The sequence below is a fragment of the Colius striatus genome, chromosome 1 (genome assembly GCF_028858725.1).
Source record: "Colius striatus isolate bColStr4 chromosome 1, bColStr4.1.hap1, whole genome shotgun sequence".
NCBI lineage: Eukaryota > Metazoa > Chordata > Aves > Coliiformes > Coliidae > Colius > Colius striatus.
The window spans coordinates 122,787,755-122,806,806 of NC_084759.1; the positions used below are offsets into that span (position 1 = coordinate 122,787,755).

At 49.5% G+C, this 19,052-nt stretch overlaps 1 protein-coding gene across 1 annotated transcript; it reads right to left on the minus strand.

Annotated features, from left to right (window-relative positions):
- Window positions 1-2,933: 2,933 nt before the first annotated feature.
- TRIM45 (tripartite motif containing 45) lies at window positions 2,934-12,744 on the minus strand. The gene is made up of 6 exons (XM_062008634.1): window positions 12,413-12,744; window positions 8,356-9,089; window positions 6,684-6,813; window positions 4,638-4,752; window positions 4,289-4,415; window positions 2,934-3,200 (listed from the first exon to the last, which is right to left on the minus strand). Exons 1-6 carry the CDS (start codon window positions 12,742-12,744, stop codon window positions 3,061-3,063), a joined length of 1,578 nt encoding a protein of 525 aa, XP_061864618.1. The 3' UTR covers window positions 2,934-3,060.
- Window positions 12,745-19,052: the final 6,308 nt, after the last annotated feature.

Sequence of the window (19,052 nt, forward strand, 5' to 3'; positions counted from 1 at the left end):
CAGACTTTGGAGATGGGCAACTTTATCAGCAAGAGCTTTTAACATGGGAAAACTATCAACATTTACCAGTGCAGTGCTGTAAGCACTGCCTATATGTCTGTCTTGAAAATACCTTTGTTATCTCAAGGACCACCTGGTCAGAAATGACATCATGTAACCCAGCAGACAAACTGAACCTCCTAACCCATCACCTGCACAAGGGTGTTCACCAATAGAGGACTGGAAGCCATTCTTGGGAATGGCTGTCGAGGTTCAGTGTTAGACTCTAGCATATCAGTAGGATATATTAATTTGGCAAAGCATTCTGAATAATTGACACTACGGGCAAAGTCTGCTTGCAAAGAATGAGAGGACACTTGCACTTGACCCCTACAAAGTGACTAAGGTCATTAAATGTCTTTTTTGCACATGATTCCTCAAGCTGTCCTCATGCACAGTCCTCAGCACAAGCCAACCGCAGTTCCCAGAAGGGTTTATATGTTTGCTGCTATAACTGTCACAAATGGCTTCTTGGAAAATGTCAGCGACAGGGTGTGTGCCTCACACAAAGAGAAAACACATTCCTCTGTCTGAGAGGACTAAGACGTTTCCAGACAGAAGTTACATGCCTCAAAGGTAGCACCGTCCTTAGGGCTCCCTCTGCAACACAGCACAGAAGCACCAAGAGAAAACAACACACACATCAAGAGTGGGAAGCAAGAAAGACAGAGAAAAATAAGGCATTTCATTTTACACCACAATCTGTGCTGAGCACCAACTCTGCACATAGCAAGGACAGGAATGAGTTACTCTTTGTTCTGCTAAAGGTTAACTTTGAAATTTCAGACTCAGCAACTTGGAGACTTCAATTGCCCAACTTGAAGTTTCGAACCACCGAAGCTTCCTCCTTCTGTTTGTCAGCCCTTTCTGGATGATGAATGGGAGGCTATAAAACAGGATTTGCATAGATATCTATATCTCCTTTGCTGGGCCAAAAAGGTTCCAAAACAGGCTTTGTAAAGGAACAATAAATGAGAGCCTTCTAGGTCTGAGCGAGCAAACTGACAGTGTATGGTTACTACAATTTACAAGCCAGCTACTATCAGCCAGAAAGCAAGAACCAGCCCTTACTGTTGACACTGGAGCAGCATTCCTCTCCCCAAGTGACCAATAGTCAGATATTTGTCCCCAGCTCCCCAGGCAATGTTGAAAACCCTTATAAACACACACCTCCTAGAATGGTTACTGCCCCAGGGCAGTAGCGTTCCCAGTCTCAAATGTGTTTGGAAGGTATCCATCGTGTCTGCTTCCCCCAGGCAGATGACAAGCAGCAAGCAGCAGGTTAGCAACTGCCCTTCCAGGAAAGTGCTGCTTCTTCCTCATCACAGATGCCATTCCCATAGCTATGGGTTGGCAGCATGCATACAAGCCCAGGAGATACACCCCCTTCTCCTATGGAAAAATGGGACTAGCTTTCCTTCTAAAAGCAGAGGCTTTGCCAAAATTGCACAATCCAAATCCAGGAGCTTTGCTGTATTCCATCTCCTCCCACTGCTCTTGCCTAGTTGCCCCAGTCTGGGACAGACACCGGCAAACCTGAGCTTACGTCTCCTGGAAATGGTCAAACTGTCCCAGATCTTCTTTCGGTGAGCTGGGTGTTCTCCTGGCTCCCAGCAGTGCTGTGTCCCACACCATCTCCACAGAGAACACACAGACTGGGTGAATGACATTCTAACACCTGTTCCCATCACTGCCCCAAGTTTTCCTCAGATCTCCTTCAGATGTATCACCTTGCCCCTCCTTAGCAGGGAGGGTGTAATCAGACTACAGCTTGCTTGGAGGAAATATGAGAGTTGCAAGCACACCAGCAGCTCCCAGGAGTGTACCTGTGCTGTATGTGCAGATCCAAGGCCGGAATCCAGCTGCATATCTATCAGGGAGGCAGAGCCATACTCAGACTGACAAACCTCTCCAAGGCATGAACACAAACCCTTTGGAATGTGTCCTGATGAGCATCTTTCATAGAATCATAGAATGGTAGAGGTTGGAAGGAACCTTTAGAGATCATCTAGTCCAACCCCCCTGCACAAGCAGGTTCACCTAGATCAGGTCACATAGGAACATGTCCAGCTGGGTCTTGAAGACCTCCAAGGAAGGAGACTCCACAACCCCTCTGGGCAGCCTGTGCCAGGGCTCCCTCACCTCAACAGTCAAATAGTTTTTTCTTATGTTTAAGTGGAACTTTTTGTGTTCCAGCATCATCCCATTACCCCTTGTCCTGTTGATAGCTACTATAGAAAAGAGGGATGTCCCAACCTCCTGACACTCACCCTTTAGATATTTATAAATGTTAATAACATCTCCCCTCAATCTCCTCCAGACTAAACAGCCCCAGTTCCCGCAGCCTTTCCTCGTATGAAAGATGTTCGAGTCCCCTGATCACCTTGGTGGCCCTGTGCTCGACTCTCTCCAGAAGTTCTCTGTCCCTCTTGAGCTGAGGAGCCCAGAACTAGACACAGGACTCCAGATGAGGCCTCACCAGGGCAGAATAGCAGGGGAGAAGAACCTCCCGTGACCTGCTGGCCACACTCTTCTTGATGCATCCCAGAATGCCATTGGCCTTCTTGGCCACGAGGGCACATTGCTGGCTCATATTTAGTTTATTATCAATCAGGACTCCCAGGTCTCTCTCTGCAGAGCTGCTCTTCAGCAGTTCAATCTTTGGCCTCCTCAAGAAGGCCTCTTCAAGAAGGATGGTAAAGACTGTCAATGTTGTAGAACAAGACACTCCTGTGAAGTGACTGCTCACATTGTTTCCCCTTGGAGCCTGACCCCACGTGCCTCGAGTCCTCAAAAATGTAGGCAGTGGTACAATTTCAAGAGTTGGCTCCTGTTAGAACTCTGCACATGCACGCACCCAGGTAGAATATAAGGCACAACTTTATTTTCCCTCACCCTCCTTTCTTAGCTGACACCCACCACAATGTTGTTTTCTGGCAGTGATGCCAGGGATCCTTGTGGTTTGTGCTCATGCAGCAGCCAGCAGCAGTGCCCTGGACTCGCAGGAGCTCACCTGGCTGCTCAGAGTGCCACTGTCCTGAGCAAACTCCTCTGCGAGGTGTCACCCAAACATTCTGAGCTCTCCTTCACTTGTCCACAGCATGACCAGTGGGGGCACCCAGGATGGCCTTTGTGTCCGTGGCCACAGCCTTGGTACCCACCTGCAAGAGAAGAGGCACCATGAGAAGAACCAAAAGTGGACCAGAACATTCCAAAACAGAGGCCTTCCAGGAGTGCTTCTGCCCCAGCACTTGTCTACGATGGGGAGGCACGTGCTGATGAGAACACAGCTTACTCTAGGCCTAAATTGCCAGGGCTCCATAAAGAAAGGAGAACAACTAAGGGGGACCTCCCCTTCCAACAGGTGGGAAAAGCTGAAGATTTCCATCCCCTTGCCTGTTGAGTAACACAAGACACAGCTCTGCAGAACCCCGTACCAGCTGCTAGTGGCTATGGCCAGAGAGAGATATGTACGATCAAGCAGAGAAAAGTTTTGTTCTACACTAAAAACATGCAAAACACAAAGTGTCATTTGCAGGCTAAGGACAGGGAAGCTGGTTGGGATTAAACAAACAAGAGAGAAGAACTCTCATCCTAAATGAGTGAAGCTTGTCCAGAGCACAGAATTGGGCACAGTGTGACACAGCCTACAAGCTCCTGACGTGCCAGCACTGGAGCAGTAAGCAGTGCTGTCACAGTGCTTCCCAGCCTCACTGAGAAGGGCTGAAAGACAGAGGTGCCCTGCCCCATTTCCTGCACAGCTGGCTCAGGTCTGTGAGGTGTGCCACGAAGACCTTCAGGATGTCCTTCTGCATCTCTCACTGCTTCAGTCACATCCTACCAGACCTTACACAGAGACAGGTTAACACAGTCCTGCTGCATATGCAAGGAAGGAGCTAGGCTACAATATCTACTCATGTCTATTCACACTAGAGAGGACTGAAGGCCACAAACATCCCCAGCTCCTTCAGCTGTTCCTCATCAGACTTGTTCTCCAGACCATTCATCAGCTTCATTGCCTGTCTCTGGACACGCTCCAGCACCTCCACATCGTTCTTGTAGTGAGGGGCCCAGAACCAAACACAGTATTAGAGGTGCAGCCTCAACAGTGCCAAGTACAAGAGGACAATCACTTCCTCATCCCTGCTGGTCACACTGTTTCTGATACAAGCCAGGATGCCATTGGCCTTGATCACCTGCGCACACTGCTGCCAGCAGCGTGGGGAAAGCTGAGCAGCTGAGCACCCACCTGGCATGGTCCCACCACAGGCACAGCGAGCAGCTTTCTGCCCTCCACTTGAGCAGAATGTGCAGCAGTGGAACACGCCTTGGTGCTCACGGAGCTTAGCTTTCACCATCAGAGTGAACGGAGAGCCCTGCAGACAACAAGCAAGCAGAGGGGTTGCTGCAGTGAGTGCTGTCAGATGCTGTGTCTGCATTTGCAGACACCAACCAGGTGATCCTGTTAGTCACAGGTCACCAAGTCTGGTCTTAAAGTGCTAAGTGGTAGAGGTAATGCTTAGAAGGATTTAAAGCAAATACTTGGAAAAGAAAAGCAGATAAAGAGGAAGCAATGCAAGAGGAACAAGATATGCTACCTGTACATGTTGCCCTTTCACATAGATGCAGACAGCATACAAGCCCGGATCCTCAGGGCTGTAGGAAATATGGTAGGTCCCATCACCATTATCACACACTGTTGGCTTCACTGCACTACAAACAGAGAGAAGTTCAAGAAGTAAGTGTCTACAGAAAATTGCTCTATGTCTGAACCACTGTTTGTAGACCTGTGGTCAGCTCCTTATCCTCAGCTTTGTTCCGCAGCTGTGGGTCACACGCGAGCTTAACAGGATGCATGAGCAATGCTGAAGCACAGAGAAGCTTTCACAGACGCCTGCTACTGGGAGCTGCAATAACCATACAAAGGAAGTCACACAAAGGTAGATGCATGGCAAGGATTTGTAGCAACCCTGAGCGCTGAAGGTGAAGCAGAAGGTGACAGACAGCACACCTGCAGCACAGATTATCCCATCAGATAAAAGCCCTCAGAAATGGGGTAAATGCACAGCTTCAGAGAGCAGTTACCTACACAAGAGCTCACGAAGAAGACACGACATAAATGGGGCAGGCTGAATCAGTTCAACCACTGTCTCAACTACATTGATCCCAACTCTTCTCTTCAATGCTCTGATGAGTTCTAGGTCCCTCCCGGTGAACTCTCCCTTCCCAAAGTGGAGTTCATTGGATTTCACAAGGGACTCTTGGGGACAGGCTGTCAGGGAGAAACCATCAGCTAGTTACTCAGGGACTGCCTGTCTGCCTGCTTCACAGGAACACGGAAAGAGCTTTCCACAGACAATCACCAGGCAGCTCTGCATAGCAGAAGATGTTCTTCCAATCCCCACTAATTAGTCTCTTGTGCCCCACAACACAACAGTTTATAATCTTGAAGGTTTGCAGGCTGCATTCCCCACTCCCCAACACCTTTTCACATCAATGCAACTGCCTGCATCATTTCCTGTCGTGAGTTGTATGGTGACACTTCACACTCTTCTGTGGCTGCCGTGCCTCAGCCCAAAGCCAGACACCTCTCAGCAGATGTAGCAACTGCATGCAAGGAACTGAGCTCATGTAGCCACAGCGATCTCTGCCCCACTGAGAAAAAGCCACATGATCCCTGTGTGCACACCAGCCTACCTCATATGTGCACCTAAGGAGGGGGAGGTACATTAGAACAGTGTCTTGAACAACAGTGCTCTACTGAGGAGCATCTGTGCAGCTAGTGCTGCTTCTGCATGCCTTGTCAACACTCTCCCACAGCAAGGAGTTTTGGCATCCTGACTCTTTTTCATCAGAGACACCACCACCAACATTGTTCCTGGAACAGGTTATGCTGGCATCTTGCTCCAGCAATATTGTATGTACCATAAAACACAAGAGATATTTTTCCTAAGAACACACCCCAGCTGGGCTCTGCATTTGTGCCTGGCTAACAAGTAACAAGTGTGGCCTGGGAACAGTTAGAAAAGATTTTTTCCAGTTGGTCATTTTCATTGCGGAAACACTTAGGGATATAAGTGCAATCTTCCTTGCTTTTCTTAGGAAACCTCCAAACTGTTGAAGTGCTCAACACTTGCAGCTACAAAAGAAAGCACTATAAAGTCCTGACACAGATTATTTCTCCAGACCACGGACAGGCACTGCCATCAACTGTGAGAGGCTCCTGGGCTTGGTGGTCTGTCTGTCTGACTCAGGGCAGTCACTTTGGGGTTGTGATGCTTTATGGTCATCAGGTGTTAACAAAAGCAGGAGCCTTTGGGTGTCTGCTGGCAGGGGTGGGAAGGAATGACAGCTCATGCTGACAATGTCCAACATCCACTGAGAGTTCAATCCTCCAGCAAGTCCCAAATCACTCAAAGGCTCAGTACAAATCTGAGCCAACACTGTAAGGCTCCACAGAGCCGAACACAAGCAGTAGGAAGAGCTCCTACACTGCTGGGAAGAAGAGGAGCACCTGTTCTCCTGCAAGACTCTGACTCGTGCTGAAGCACATCCTCCCGCTCCCCCAAGCAAAGAGGGAAAGAGGGTAAAGGAAGCAGAAAGGCAAACCCAGCAACAGGGGAGTTGGCAGGTGAAATACCCACCAGCCCCTCTTGTCCTTATGGGTGATGGTGACCCGCACGGCCTCTCCTCCTTGTGCTATCCGCTTCCCCATGGTGTCATTGCAGAGCAGGGTAAAGCCAGTCAGCCGGTTCTGACGGGTGCTGTGGAGGTCTGCAAGGCAGAGAAACAGGACCAGAAAGGATTCACACGGCCACCACTTCCCACTTATTGTAACACGTTGCAGACCCATTGGATCACAGCCAGGACTCTGCTGCTGGGGTGCACAGCTCCTTCCACTCACAGGGTAGAGTGAATATATGACTGGGGATCAGGAAAGGGTGGACAGGCATAGATGCTGAGAGACTTTGGTAGGCTTAGCCCAGAGATTTGTCTGGATGACGGTGGTCTTCCTACTGGCACCTCTGAGCCCAGCTGGCCTCAACGTGCACCATGCAGCTGGGAGGGAGGGGGGACAGTCCCACTGTGCAGTGTGAAGCCCCAAAAACCTTAGCACTTAAGAGTTTGGCATTGAATGAGCCCTGGGTCTGTCTCACCTGCCCCACATGGGCAGTTACTGACCGGAGTTGGCAGCATTCTGTCGGCTGATCTGAACATTACCTGCTTGCTGACCCTTACTCCAAATATCCATGAAACCATCAATGCCAGTTATTCCCTTGGCAATCTCAGCAGAATCTGTAAGGGGAATGAGCCTACTCACTCAGCCACAGAAGGGATCTGCCTGGTCCTGTGCTGCAGAACAGTTGGAGCTACGAGAAGAGCATCACATCCTGCCATGGCAAGTGCCATTCCCACCTCAAGTAAGCTGTGGCCTTTGCCTTAGGGCTGCTCTCATCGTACCTCAGCCCCATGCTGAGATCAGTGATGTTGCAGAAGGCAGCTCCAGTACACCCTTTACATGTAGATGGGGACAGCTCTCTTGCTCCCTTCCCAGCACAGCTCCTTGCCTTCAGCAAGAAGAGCAACCTCTGGCAGGGTTCTACCTCTGCCCCTAGTCATAGAATCATAGAATCATAGAATCACAGAATCATAGAATGGTAGGGGTTAGAAGGGACCTTTAGAGATCACCTAGTCCAACTCCCCTGCAGAAGCAGGTTCACCTAGATCAGGTCACATAGGAACATGACCAGCTGGGTCTTGAAGACCTCCAAGGAAGGAGACTCCACACACAACCCCTCTGGGCAGCCTGTGCCAGGGCTCCCTCACCTGAACAGTCAAACAGTTTTTTCTTATGTTTAAGTGGAACTTTTTGTGTTCCAGCTTCATCCCATTACCCCTTGTCCTGTTGCTAGCTACTGTAGAAAAAAGTGATGTCCCAACCTCCTGACACCCACCATTTAGATATTTGTAAATGTTAATAAGATCTCCCCTCAGTTTCCTCTTCTCTAGACTAAACAGCCCCAGGTCCTGCAGCCTTTACTCATATGAAAGATGTTTGAGTCCCCTGATATCTTGGTGGCCCTGTGCTGCACTCTCTCCAGAAGTTCTCTGTCCCTCTTGAGCTGAGGAGCCCAGAACTGGACCGAGTACTCCAGATGAGGCCTCACCAGGGCAGAGTAGAGGGGGAGAAGAACCTCCCTTGACCTGCTGGCTACACTCTTCCAACAGTGCCTTAAGCACATTGGGACAGGGAACAGAGAGGTTACTTCAGGGAGCGGCACGTTCCCATTCATCTGTCGTACAGCACCTCATTACCTTCCCCGTGTAGGGTACATCTGGATGGATCAACCACTTGATTGAGAATGGCCCCAAAAACTTCATAGCCATGACACTGCCCTGCCCTGTCGTGGGGAGAGAACTGGATCCTGTCATCCACGCTGGGGTGGGTGCTGTAAGCGGTGCCGTTCAGCGTCGCCAGCCGGCTCGCCACCACCCCTTTGGTGAGGAGGATCTCCAGGTCCGAGCCGCTCATCAGCAGGTGCTCCGTGAAATCCACGCCCGTCCTCATGTCCAGCAGCAACTGCTGCAGCTGAGCCTTCTGCAGCTGCAGGAGGTTCTCCTTCTGCACCGTCAAGTCCTCCAGCTGCTTCAGCAGCCGGTCCCGGTGCTCTTCAATCGCTGCCACATACCCGTTGGTGAACAGGTCAATCTCTGTGGCCATGGCCTCTGCGCGACGGCGCACAGCGCTGCCCGTGTCATCGATGAGGCGGAGCGCACGCTGCAGAGCGCCCACATGCTTCTGGGTGGTCTTCAGCAGCTCCCGCAGGGCGTCCCCGTGCCTGTGGATGACATTGCCCGTGGAGTCGTAAGGGTGCTGCCGGTGCCCGTCCGCCACACAGTCCCGGCACACGGGCTGGTCGCACTGCTCGCAGAACAGCCTCAGCTCCTCTGTGGGATGGCAAGGGCAGAAGAGAGGCCTCCCAGCCTGGCTGCATTCCTTGGCATCCTCTAGCTCTGTCACGACATGAGAGGCTGTCTTCTTCTGTCTCCTAGAAGGGAGCAACGGCGCATCACTTTATTCATGTTGGAGGCAAAACACCAACATCCCAGAGCCCTGGAGAACACCAGATCCCACAGACTGTGCAGTCTAGAAGAGGGAAGACTAGCCTAAAAAAGAGAAGACTGAGGAAGGATCTAATTAACATTTATAAGTACCTAAAAGGTGGATGTCAGGAGGATGAGGCAACACTTTTTGTTGTCTCCAGGGTCAGGACTAGGGAGAATGGGCATAAGCTGGAACACAAAAAGTTCCACTTAAACACATAGAAAAACTTTTTTCCTGTGAGGGTGATGGAGCCTTGGCACAGGATGTCAAGAGAGGGTGTGGAGTCTCCTTCTCTGGAGGTTTTCAAACCCATCTGGCCATATTCCTGTGTGACCTCATCGAGGTGAACCTGCTTTAACAGAGAGACTGGACTGGATGATCTCTAGAGATCCCTTCCAGCCCCTACCATTCTGTGATTCTGTGATTCTGTGATTCTATGAGACTGCAAGTCACCATATGAATAGCTCCCTCCTGTCTCCACTGAAACCCACTCCACATGAAGGGATTTGTGGTCTCCTGAGGTACAAGGCTCCACACAAAAGAGGGCAGTATCTGCAAGCAGCTCATCAGAGGCTACTCTCGGGCTCTCTGCCTGTGGTCAGCACTATTTTTAGACCCAAAAGTCATGTGCCTCACCCCAGACCAGGGAACAGGCCGTTTGGCTGCTACTGCCAGCAGTCACTTCACAGCACCTGACAGATGTGGGATCATAGAATCATAGAATTGTTACAGTTGGAAAAGACCTTTAAGATCATCAAGTCCTCATACTGCCAAGCCTTTCACTAACCATATCCCTCAGCACCTCATCTACATGTCTTTCAAATATCTCTATGGACACTGACTCAACCACCTCTCAGGGCAGCCCAAAAAATATCTCAGGATAGTTGCAATTACCCCCAGAGCCCGCTGTGACACAGGCAGCAGGAGGGCGGTGAGCCCTGCGAAGTGAGAGCTAGCAGGAGATATCTCAAAACAGAATTGCTCACTGACAGACAGTTCTGGAGAGGAAGAGGAGGTGCCAGGCTCCTCAGACATCAGCCCTGTGTTTTTTTTAAGCCCTCAGCTTTAAATTTATTGAGCCAAATGATCTCTAATATCCCTTAGGGGAAAATCTAGTTCAGGCCACTGTCAGAAGACAGTCTGTGGTAAAATCTTTTTATATTATGAAAGTCAGGCATCATTTCTTCCTGGCCACCAGGTTAGGTCTTGTTCAGAGGAGACCAATAATGGGATACAAAGAACCAGACATCTACTATGTAACAGGGCAGCACTAGAGTATTTCCACTTTTTATTCTCTTTTGGACATTGGCAGCTAGTTATTGAGCAGGATGTAAAAGCCTTCTCTCCTTTCTTGTCTCCTGTACTAATGACTTCTGGCAATTGTAATGGGAGCTCCAAGCCTGTAAGTAAAGAAATACTCCAAGGACCAAGCTCTATAGAGTTGCTTTGACAACACAAAACAACCTCATCGCAGGGCACAGCCCTTACACTACCCCTTTTGCTTCCCACTAATTTCCCTTGGGCCAGTACATTTTCAAAGCCTCATTTGCATAACACCCTTCAAATTCACACTTCCCTGACTCCAACCTAAGATTTCTCTCACTTATTCCAAGGAGCACAACAGTGGCTCTTGGATACTCTGAAATCTTCCCTACACACCAGGATATTTTTTCCAAATGGTTTTCCTTGGCCCTTGTTCTGCTGTGACGTGAACTAAATAAGGTGCAAGTCTACAGTCACTAGTAGGGTGAAAAAATGGTATCGGTAAACAATGTAGGAAGTAGGTCATAGGGACAAATTTTCTACTGCCTCATACCTTCTGTAGTTATTTCTGTCAGTGCAGCAGGCTGCTATTCAAGATCTGACTGTGGGGTATGAGGCATTAGCTAATCAGAATGGTATGCTGAAAATCATAGCCCCAAGTGGAAAGGTAATGAAGGGCCTAAGCCATTTTACTATAGGCACCAGTCTCTGTAGGGGGGCAGGGCAGCAAGGAACATGCCTCAGTTCTTTCAGGGGAAAGAATTTGCTAATGAAGTGGAAAGCAGCAGCAATCATGGAGGGAGCAGGCTGAGCTGATTAACCTAGTCTAAGAGGCTTCCCTGGCTATTTTCCTGGGTATTTTTCTGACCCTGCCTGTCACCTCCTTGCTTCAGAAGGCTATTCAGACTTTTTATCACTTCTTTTCCATGGTGCTGCCTGTTGTCTGCCTTCCTCATTGGCCACTCTTGGGATCCTATCCCTGTTGCAGTCACCTGTTCTTCCTGCCTTACTGATGCAAACTTCTGTGAGGTATATAGATCTCTTCTGCTATCACTTCTTCTGTTTTCTCCATATTCCAACAGAACTGAACCCCGCAACATCAGGCAGGCACACTAAGAAACAATAGCATGACTGCTGTAGGCTCCCAGCTTCACAGAAATGCTGAACATTCACAAGAGATACGTGCATACAGGCAAGCACACAAGCCAATCAGGAGGTGGCAACCACAGTAGGCAGACTGGCATCATTTATCTCCTTAAACTCCACCTAAGGGTGCCTTTGCACATACATGCAGTAAATGTTCCCAGAGGCGGGAGAGAGGCAGACCAGCAGCTAAACTTCCTCATTTTCCCTTGTTGGACACGTGCTTTCTCCAAAGCAGGACAGCACACCATGCCAAGCTCTCGTGGCGCTGGCACAGGCTGCCCAGGGAGGGTGCAGTTTCCTTCTCTGGAGGTTTTCCAAAACTGCCTGTACAGGTTCCCACGTGACCTCATTGAGCTGAATCTGCTTTAGCAGGGAGGTTGAACTGGATGATCTCTAGAGGTTCCTTTCCAACCCCAAACGCTCTGTGATTCCGTGATTCTATGATTCTGTGACTGCCTGCAGAGGTGGCTGTTGGAGGGCTGTGGGTCTCCCTGCTCCAGCAACACTAAACCGAGACACAAAGCAGCAAGCGAGCGGTTGGATCTTAAAGGTCTTTTTCCGATCAAAACGGTCTGATGATACTAAGCCAATGGCCAAAAAGGGCGGCCTGCTTCTGGCCCGAACTGCCTAACCTGCCTGGGACTGACCAACCCACCGCTATAGCAGCTCACTGGTCCCCAGAACAGAGCATCTGACGAGGAGGACAAAACCCAGTTCGAATAAAATGGAAAGCCACGCGGGTTTACTTTGGGTAGCTGTTCGCGGGTCTTCGCCTGCCGCCTTCCCCCCACCCCCTGCCCTCCTTCCCACAGCCCCAGCGGGGATGGCCGCGCCTGGGGACCCAGGCCGCCCCCTCACCTGTGAGCCTGGCAGCAGAAGAGGCAGAGGCGGGCGTCGCAGGTCAGGCAGCGCCTGGCGGCCGCCCCATCGGCGCAGAGGTCGCACCCCGCCGCCGCCCCGCCGCGGCCGAGGGACAGGTAGTCGGGGGTGAGGTGCCCCGTGCCGCCGGCCGGCAGCGCGACCTCGGCGTCGCACACCGGGCAGAGCACGCTGAGGGCCGAGGCCCGTCCCGCCTGCCCCAGCGGACCGAGCCGCTGCAGGCAGGGCGCGCACAGCGAGTGCAGGCAGGGCAGCAGCCGCGGGGACACGGCGGGCTCGGCGCACCCCGCGCAGCGCGGCCCGGACGACATGACGGACTAGCACAATCCGGCGCCGGGCCGGACCCTCGCCGCCGCGGCCCCGCGCGGGCTGCCCCGTTGCCACGGGCGACGGCGGGGGGAGGCGGGTGGGGGGCGTACCCGAACCCGCGCCGCCCTCCGGCGCCGCCGGGCGCTGTGAGGGGCGACAGGCCTCGGTGCGGCCTCGGGACCCCTCCTCCTCCTGTTCTTCTGACCCAATAGCCCTTCTCGCCGAGTTCTTCCCACTCCATAAAACTTCCCCACCCGATGGAGCCCGCTCTGCAGGCGGCGGCAGACCGGCCTCTGCCGACCCTTTGCCCGGCTGTCTGCAGGCGTTCCTAGTTTTTCCCTCTGATAACAATCACAGAATCACAGCGTGGTCGGAGCTGAAAGGGACCTCTGCAGATCATCTAGCCTCACCCCCCCTGCTAAAGCAGGTTCATGTGGTGAACTGGTGACTGGTGAACTTGCAGAGCAGCTAACCAATACTAGAGAAACTTAACAGAAATGGTGCAACCCAGCCACGGGGCCTGGCTGATGGCTGTGCTGGTTCACTTCACCGGGGGAAACACAATGAATATTATAGGAGGCAGGCTTTCAAATCAGACTGTCACCGAAGAGAAGCTCCTTGGACTTTAGTGGTGTCTACACAATTGCTTTCATCAGTCTGATTCACAAGCTCCTCAAAGAATGAAATCAGATAATGATTTTCAGATGAAGTGCTGCATTCAGCCTTTTAATGACTGATTTTTCTAGCAGCTTCTCCATCAGTTTGCCTAAGACCGTGGCTGTCTTGTGTTATCCCGCTGGCCCTTCTGAATACCAGTGTGACATGAATGTCATTTGAGACTTCCGGCTTTTAAGCTCATTAAGTTGTGTTAAAAATCGACATGCAAGGGACATCTCCAGTTAGGTTTGTTTAGGGCTACTGAGTGCAAATTATCTAAATATACTGATAACTGTAAATACTTAATCTGTAACAGATGTTAACATCCTTCTGATGCATAATGGCTTGACAAAGACACCGTCTTCTTTGTGTGATACACTCAAACATTTCTGTGCCTTTTATGCAGCAATATGAGATCAAGAGTTTTGTGATCAGATGTCTGCAACCTTGAAGCCAACCAAACCAGAAAGGAGTTCTAGCAGCCCCCTTGGGATTAACTATTAGTGAGTGAAGTGGTTAAGAGAGGGTTAGAGAGGTTAGAGAGGGTAAAAGTTGCAGTAATTGTGAGACAATGATGACTTGATAACGATATCAAGAAGAAAGAAGAAAGACTGGTTATTTTAATAATGGAAGGATTAGCAAATGGCACTGTAAGCATGGGTGTGGGAAGAAATTGGGAAGAGAATCATGTTGCTCTTGCACAGAAAAGGTGAGCTACCTGGAAAAACCTCCCGCAGAGAGATGGTGAAATAAATTGTAGCTGGCAATTGCAGAGGAAATCTGAGGTTCCACCCCAGCTGATCTGATCTGATTGTCTGCTATGAGGCTGATGAGATTGGAGTACAGGGCAGATCACTGCTGAGTAAGGCATGAGTCATCACCACCCATCAGTAGCAACCTCCAGATGGCTAGAGGAAGTCCCAGTGAAATGGACTGGAGAGAATAGTCACGAGAGCCCTGTGAAACCCAGAGAAAGAAAACAGAAGCAGAAATGGAAACCCAGTTAGCAGAAATGCTGACCCAGTGGTCTGCAAAATGGGAGTTGCATTACTAAAAACTTGTGCTTCAGTTTTGATTATCTCCCCCATAATGCTGCTTTCTCAGCGATTGCCAGTCAGTGGAAGAAGCACATGCGCCCAAAGTCCTAAATTGTGGGAGGCAGCTCAACAGATATGTGAATATCTTCAAGAAACATGTTGGACTGCAGAGTGCTGCAAGAACTGGACTAGGAGTCTCCTGAGATGGGAGGCATCTCGGATTACTCAGTTTGCTTTGTCACTGCACAGAATGTAAGGATGAAAAAAAGAATGTGTTTTAACTTATAAACACTGATGGGTAATAAAGGAGCATAGTTACAAAACCAAAACCAATTAAAACGTGTCATTAAAATTACACTAAGCAATGATGTTTTCCTTTTGTCACATTTCACAAGAGCTGATGGATGGCTAATTATCCTCATTTCACTCGAAGACTCGAAGTCTTCTTCAAACTAGTTTTCCTGCTGCTATTGTTAAAGATGAATATCAAAGCTTTTCAGACTGCTTGCTCTGGGTTCCCTACCACACTTTCCCTGCCAGCTCCTTCCTCTTTTTCCTGTTTATTTGCTTCTCGTTTCCTATCATTAAGCACTGATACATGGAAGATTTGATAGTTTCCTTCCACTTTCCCTTCAACGACTCTTGACTAATATTCCTATTGTGTTGGCTAATTAGCTCATTCTGGAGAGAGCATTATGCTGCTTTCCTGTTTATGTTTTTCTAAAGAAATATTGGTAAAACTTTTTACATCGTGTACCAAAAAAAACCCCACCTTTAAAGCATAGTCTCCCTTGTCGACTTTGTGAATAGTGTGGATATAAACCATTCATTACCTTTGCAATGGGATGCCTCCCTGTTCCTGCCTACTCTTAGTTTTAGGGAGCTGTTTCTGGATATCCTGCCCTAAGAAATGAACTGAAAAACCGTTGAAGCCATAGTCATTAGTGAACGGGAAAGTGAGGAGCAGGCTTGCAATCCCTGAGCTTGCAGAAAAGTCCAAGATGTCTGATGATAAAAAAGAAGTTCTGGAAGTAATTTAGAAAGAAATTACTAGAGATCTTGTTGACAGAAAACAGAGAACCTGTCAAAGTGTCACAGCCTGGGTTAATGGCAGGCAGAGGAACGTGAAAAATGGCTTATGTGGGGAGTTTGCAAAAGAAAGAGAGGCAGAACAAATGGCTGTCTGCTTTCCAGATGACCAGCAAGTTCAGTTTTACTGTGGATTTGTCCACCCTGGGTACCACTGTGTTTCAGAGACTTCTCTGAACAGAGCAGAGCTGCCAGGCTGGTCTGCTGCGAATACCTGACACATCATTACTTGTTTCGATGCAAACTGTTCTGTGTTACCCAGCTCACAACTCTTCCCCCTTTACATCAACCTCACCTGGACAATCCAACAAATGACCTCCTGACCGTGGCAGAATCTCTTCCTCATTCAGTTAAACAGGCATTTAAAATTGGCGTTTGACTGGTGGAAGGAGTATTTATGTGCTTCTGGTCCAAGAGTCTATTATCATAAGTCTTTTTACTGAGAAACTGAAGTGCATTAAGAAGAGTGTGGCCAACAGGTCAAGAGAGGTTCTCCCCTACCTCTATTCTGCCCTAGTGAGGCCTCATCTGGAGTACTGTGACCAGTTCTGGGGTCCCCAGCTTAAAAGTGACAGGGAACTTTTGGAGAGAGGCAAGGGAGGGCCACCAAGATGATCAAGGGGCTGGAGTATCTCTCTTATGAGGAGAGACCTGGGGTTGTTCAGCCTGGAGAAGAGAACACAGAGAGGGGATGTTACCAACACTTACAAATATCTAAAGGGAGTTTGTCAAGAGGATGGGGCAAGTCTTTTTTTCTGTAGTGCCCAGTGACAGGACAAGGGGTAATGGGCATAAGCTGGAACACAAAAAGTTCCACTTGAACACAAGGTAACTTCTTTCCTGTGAGGGTGAGGGAGCCCTTGCACAGGCTGTCCAAGGAGAGTGTGGAGTCTCCATCTCTGAAGGTTTTCAAATCCTGCCTGGACATGTTCCTGTGTGACAGGCGGAGGGGCTGGACTGGACGATCTCTAGAGGTCTCTTCCAACCCTGACCATTCTGTGATTCTGTCAAAGAGAGGCTGGTGTCATCCCCAGCTCTCACTTTCTGCATGCAGCCTAACACCCCAGGGTTCTCAGAGTGTAAGCATCCAACACTTACCCCACTTGAGGCCAGGCAGAGTCTGGGCATTTTCCACTTCCTGCGAGCCTGGGCTGCCCAATGTGCTGGGGTCCACCTGAGAAGCATGCCATGCCCAGCCCAGCTGCCCTCATTAGCTGCGTGGTGGGGTTGTGATGATAGCTGGGATGGGAAGTTTGCAGGCTCAGATAAGATAGCCTCGCTCTCCTTACACTAGTGCTCATCCGAAGCCTGACCCTCAGCACAAGGTGTGAAGCAAGTTTGGATCTGGTGACAGGCTCACAGTGGGTATAATGTAGATGTCACTAATGTGTGACATCTGTGAAAGAGAGCCTCCCCTGGCTCCAGGTTTTGTATTTGTAATGTCTTAGAGACAGAGGTTTTTTTGTGTGCCTAGATATAAAGAAAATGCTTTGTGTTGGATTCATGTGTCTTTATCTCAGCCTGAACTTCTGGGTTTAGTTCGTGTCTCCTTTGACTCCTGCAGCAGTCTAGTTACTGGACAGTGACCTATAACTCATGGGGCTTCTTCTTTCTTCTCTATCAGGTGGCAAAGGTCACCCCCATAAGAAAAGAAGGTGCAGGACAGCTCTCCAACATACTAGAATCAAGCTATGAGAAGCAAGTCTGCCTTTGGAAAAGGATGTGTCAGTTGGCCTTCGACTGTGCTGGGCAAACAAGCACATTGCCGTAGGACAAGGCTCACATGACACAATTCCTGCAAGCTGATGGCATGGAGGAATGTGACAGCTGCTGCAGAGGGACAGCAATGATTTCCCCACTTGGGGATATTATTTGGGATGGAGAGGGAGGACTTCTGCCCTGGGATGTCTCAGACTTTCTACAAGGCACTTCTGGAGGTACTCAAAAACACATTCGTTACTGAACATCTCCCTTCAAATGTATACACTCTCTCTTTTAAATTTGCAAGTAGCTCTTTGTCTTCAGGCTGTTGTTGAGATTAAGGGACTAAATAAACTAAACTGAAACTCGAGAGACCTCATTGAACATCAAGCCAGTTCCTTTCATTTTCATGCCGGACTCCAAAGTTCATTTCTTTAAAATGCTGTCACGCGTCAACCCCACGCTCCAGCAGAAGGACCTAAACCGTTGCAGTGTGACCTGGTAGAGGTGAAGGAAGAAGGCAGCAAAACAGCAAACCTGGCAGACTAAGTCCATGTCACTCACCCACTGATGGGGCACAAACTCCACACACAGGTGCTTGGCTTGACCCTGAAGTAGCAAACTGGAAGCAGATAGGTTACAGATATCTGGTAACACATGAAACACAGAAAGCAAACACCCAAAGAGATGAGTGGATCTCTCTTGTCTTGAAGAGTTGTGACAATCTGAGGTGGTCAAGTAGTATCCCTTTCAGTTGGCAGGGACTCTTTGAAGGCAAAAGCAGCTGCAGCCAAACCACTCAGTAACACTGCCTTTGTTCAGACTTGCCCTTGCTGTGGCTTCTGACCAGACATTCTTCCTTTCCCCTCCTCCTGCAGCCACCTACTGCCACTTCCAGATTTCTGCTGCTATAAATATTCTTTCTAATCTTTCTCAAATCCTGCCTACATTTTTTGAAGGGAATATTAAACTGGATTATTTTCAAGCCAGGTTTGCTAAGGAAGTTCTTTGTGATGTCAGGTCAGTCACATTTTTACCTCTCCTTCATCCATGTTTGAGACAAGGGTAGTGAGCTGAAAGACTGTTAGTTTACACATGCTAAAGAAACGGATAAGATACTTAGTACTCACACTGAGAAGATAATGGATCCATTTTTCTTTCCCTTCACTTCTAGGCTCCTGAGAGACAGGATGATATTATGGTACAATATTATGTGGGGATGCAGCTATTACGGTGGTGGCAGAGGGTGACCATAAAAATGGATCAGCAAGCCAGAGAATCACAGAATGGTAGGGGTTGGAAGGCACCTTTAGAGATCATCTAGTCCAACCCCCCCTACAGAAGCAGGTTCACCTAGATCAGGTCAAACCAGGTTGAGTTAGTTCTGCTGCTCACATAGCAGCTACAGATCACATGATTGAAGGGGGGGGGGGGGGGTGTAGAACAGACCATAGAATGGTTTGGGTTGGAAGAGACCTTCAAGATCACCTAATTCCACCCTCCCTGCCATGGGCAGGGACACCTTCCACTAAGGCAGGTTGCTCAGAGTCCCATCCAGCCAAGCCTTGATCACTTCCACGGATGAGGCTGCCACAGCCTCTCTGGGCAACCTGTCTGAGTGCCTCACCATCCTCACAGGGAAGAACCTCTTCCTAATATCCTGCACTGGAAAGTGTCTGTGGGGTGAGCACATATCAGAATGTACCTTCTGGTGTGGTCACTTTGAGGCAGCATCCCAGCACCAGTACAGCATTCCAGCACCAGTACAGCATCCCCACCTGCAGCACCTTTTCGCCTGCCTCGCAGGATAAGCACAGCCTCTGTGT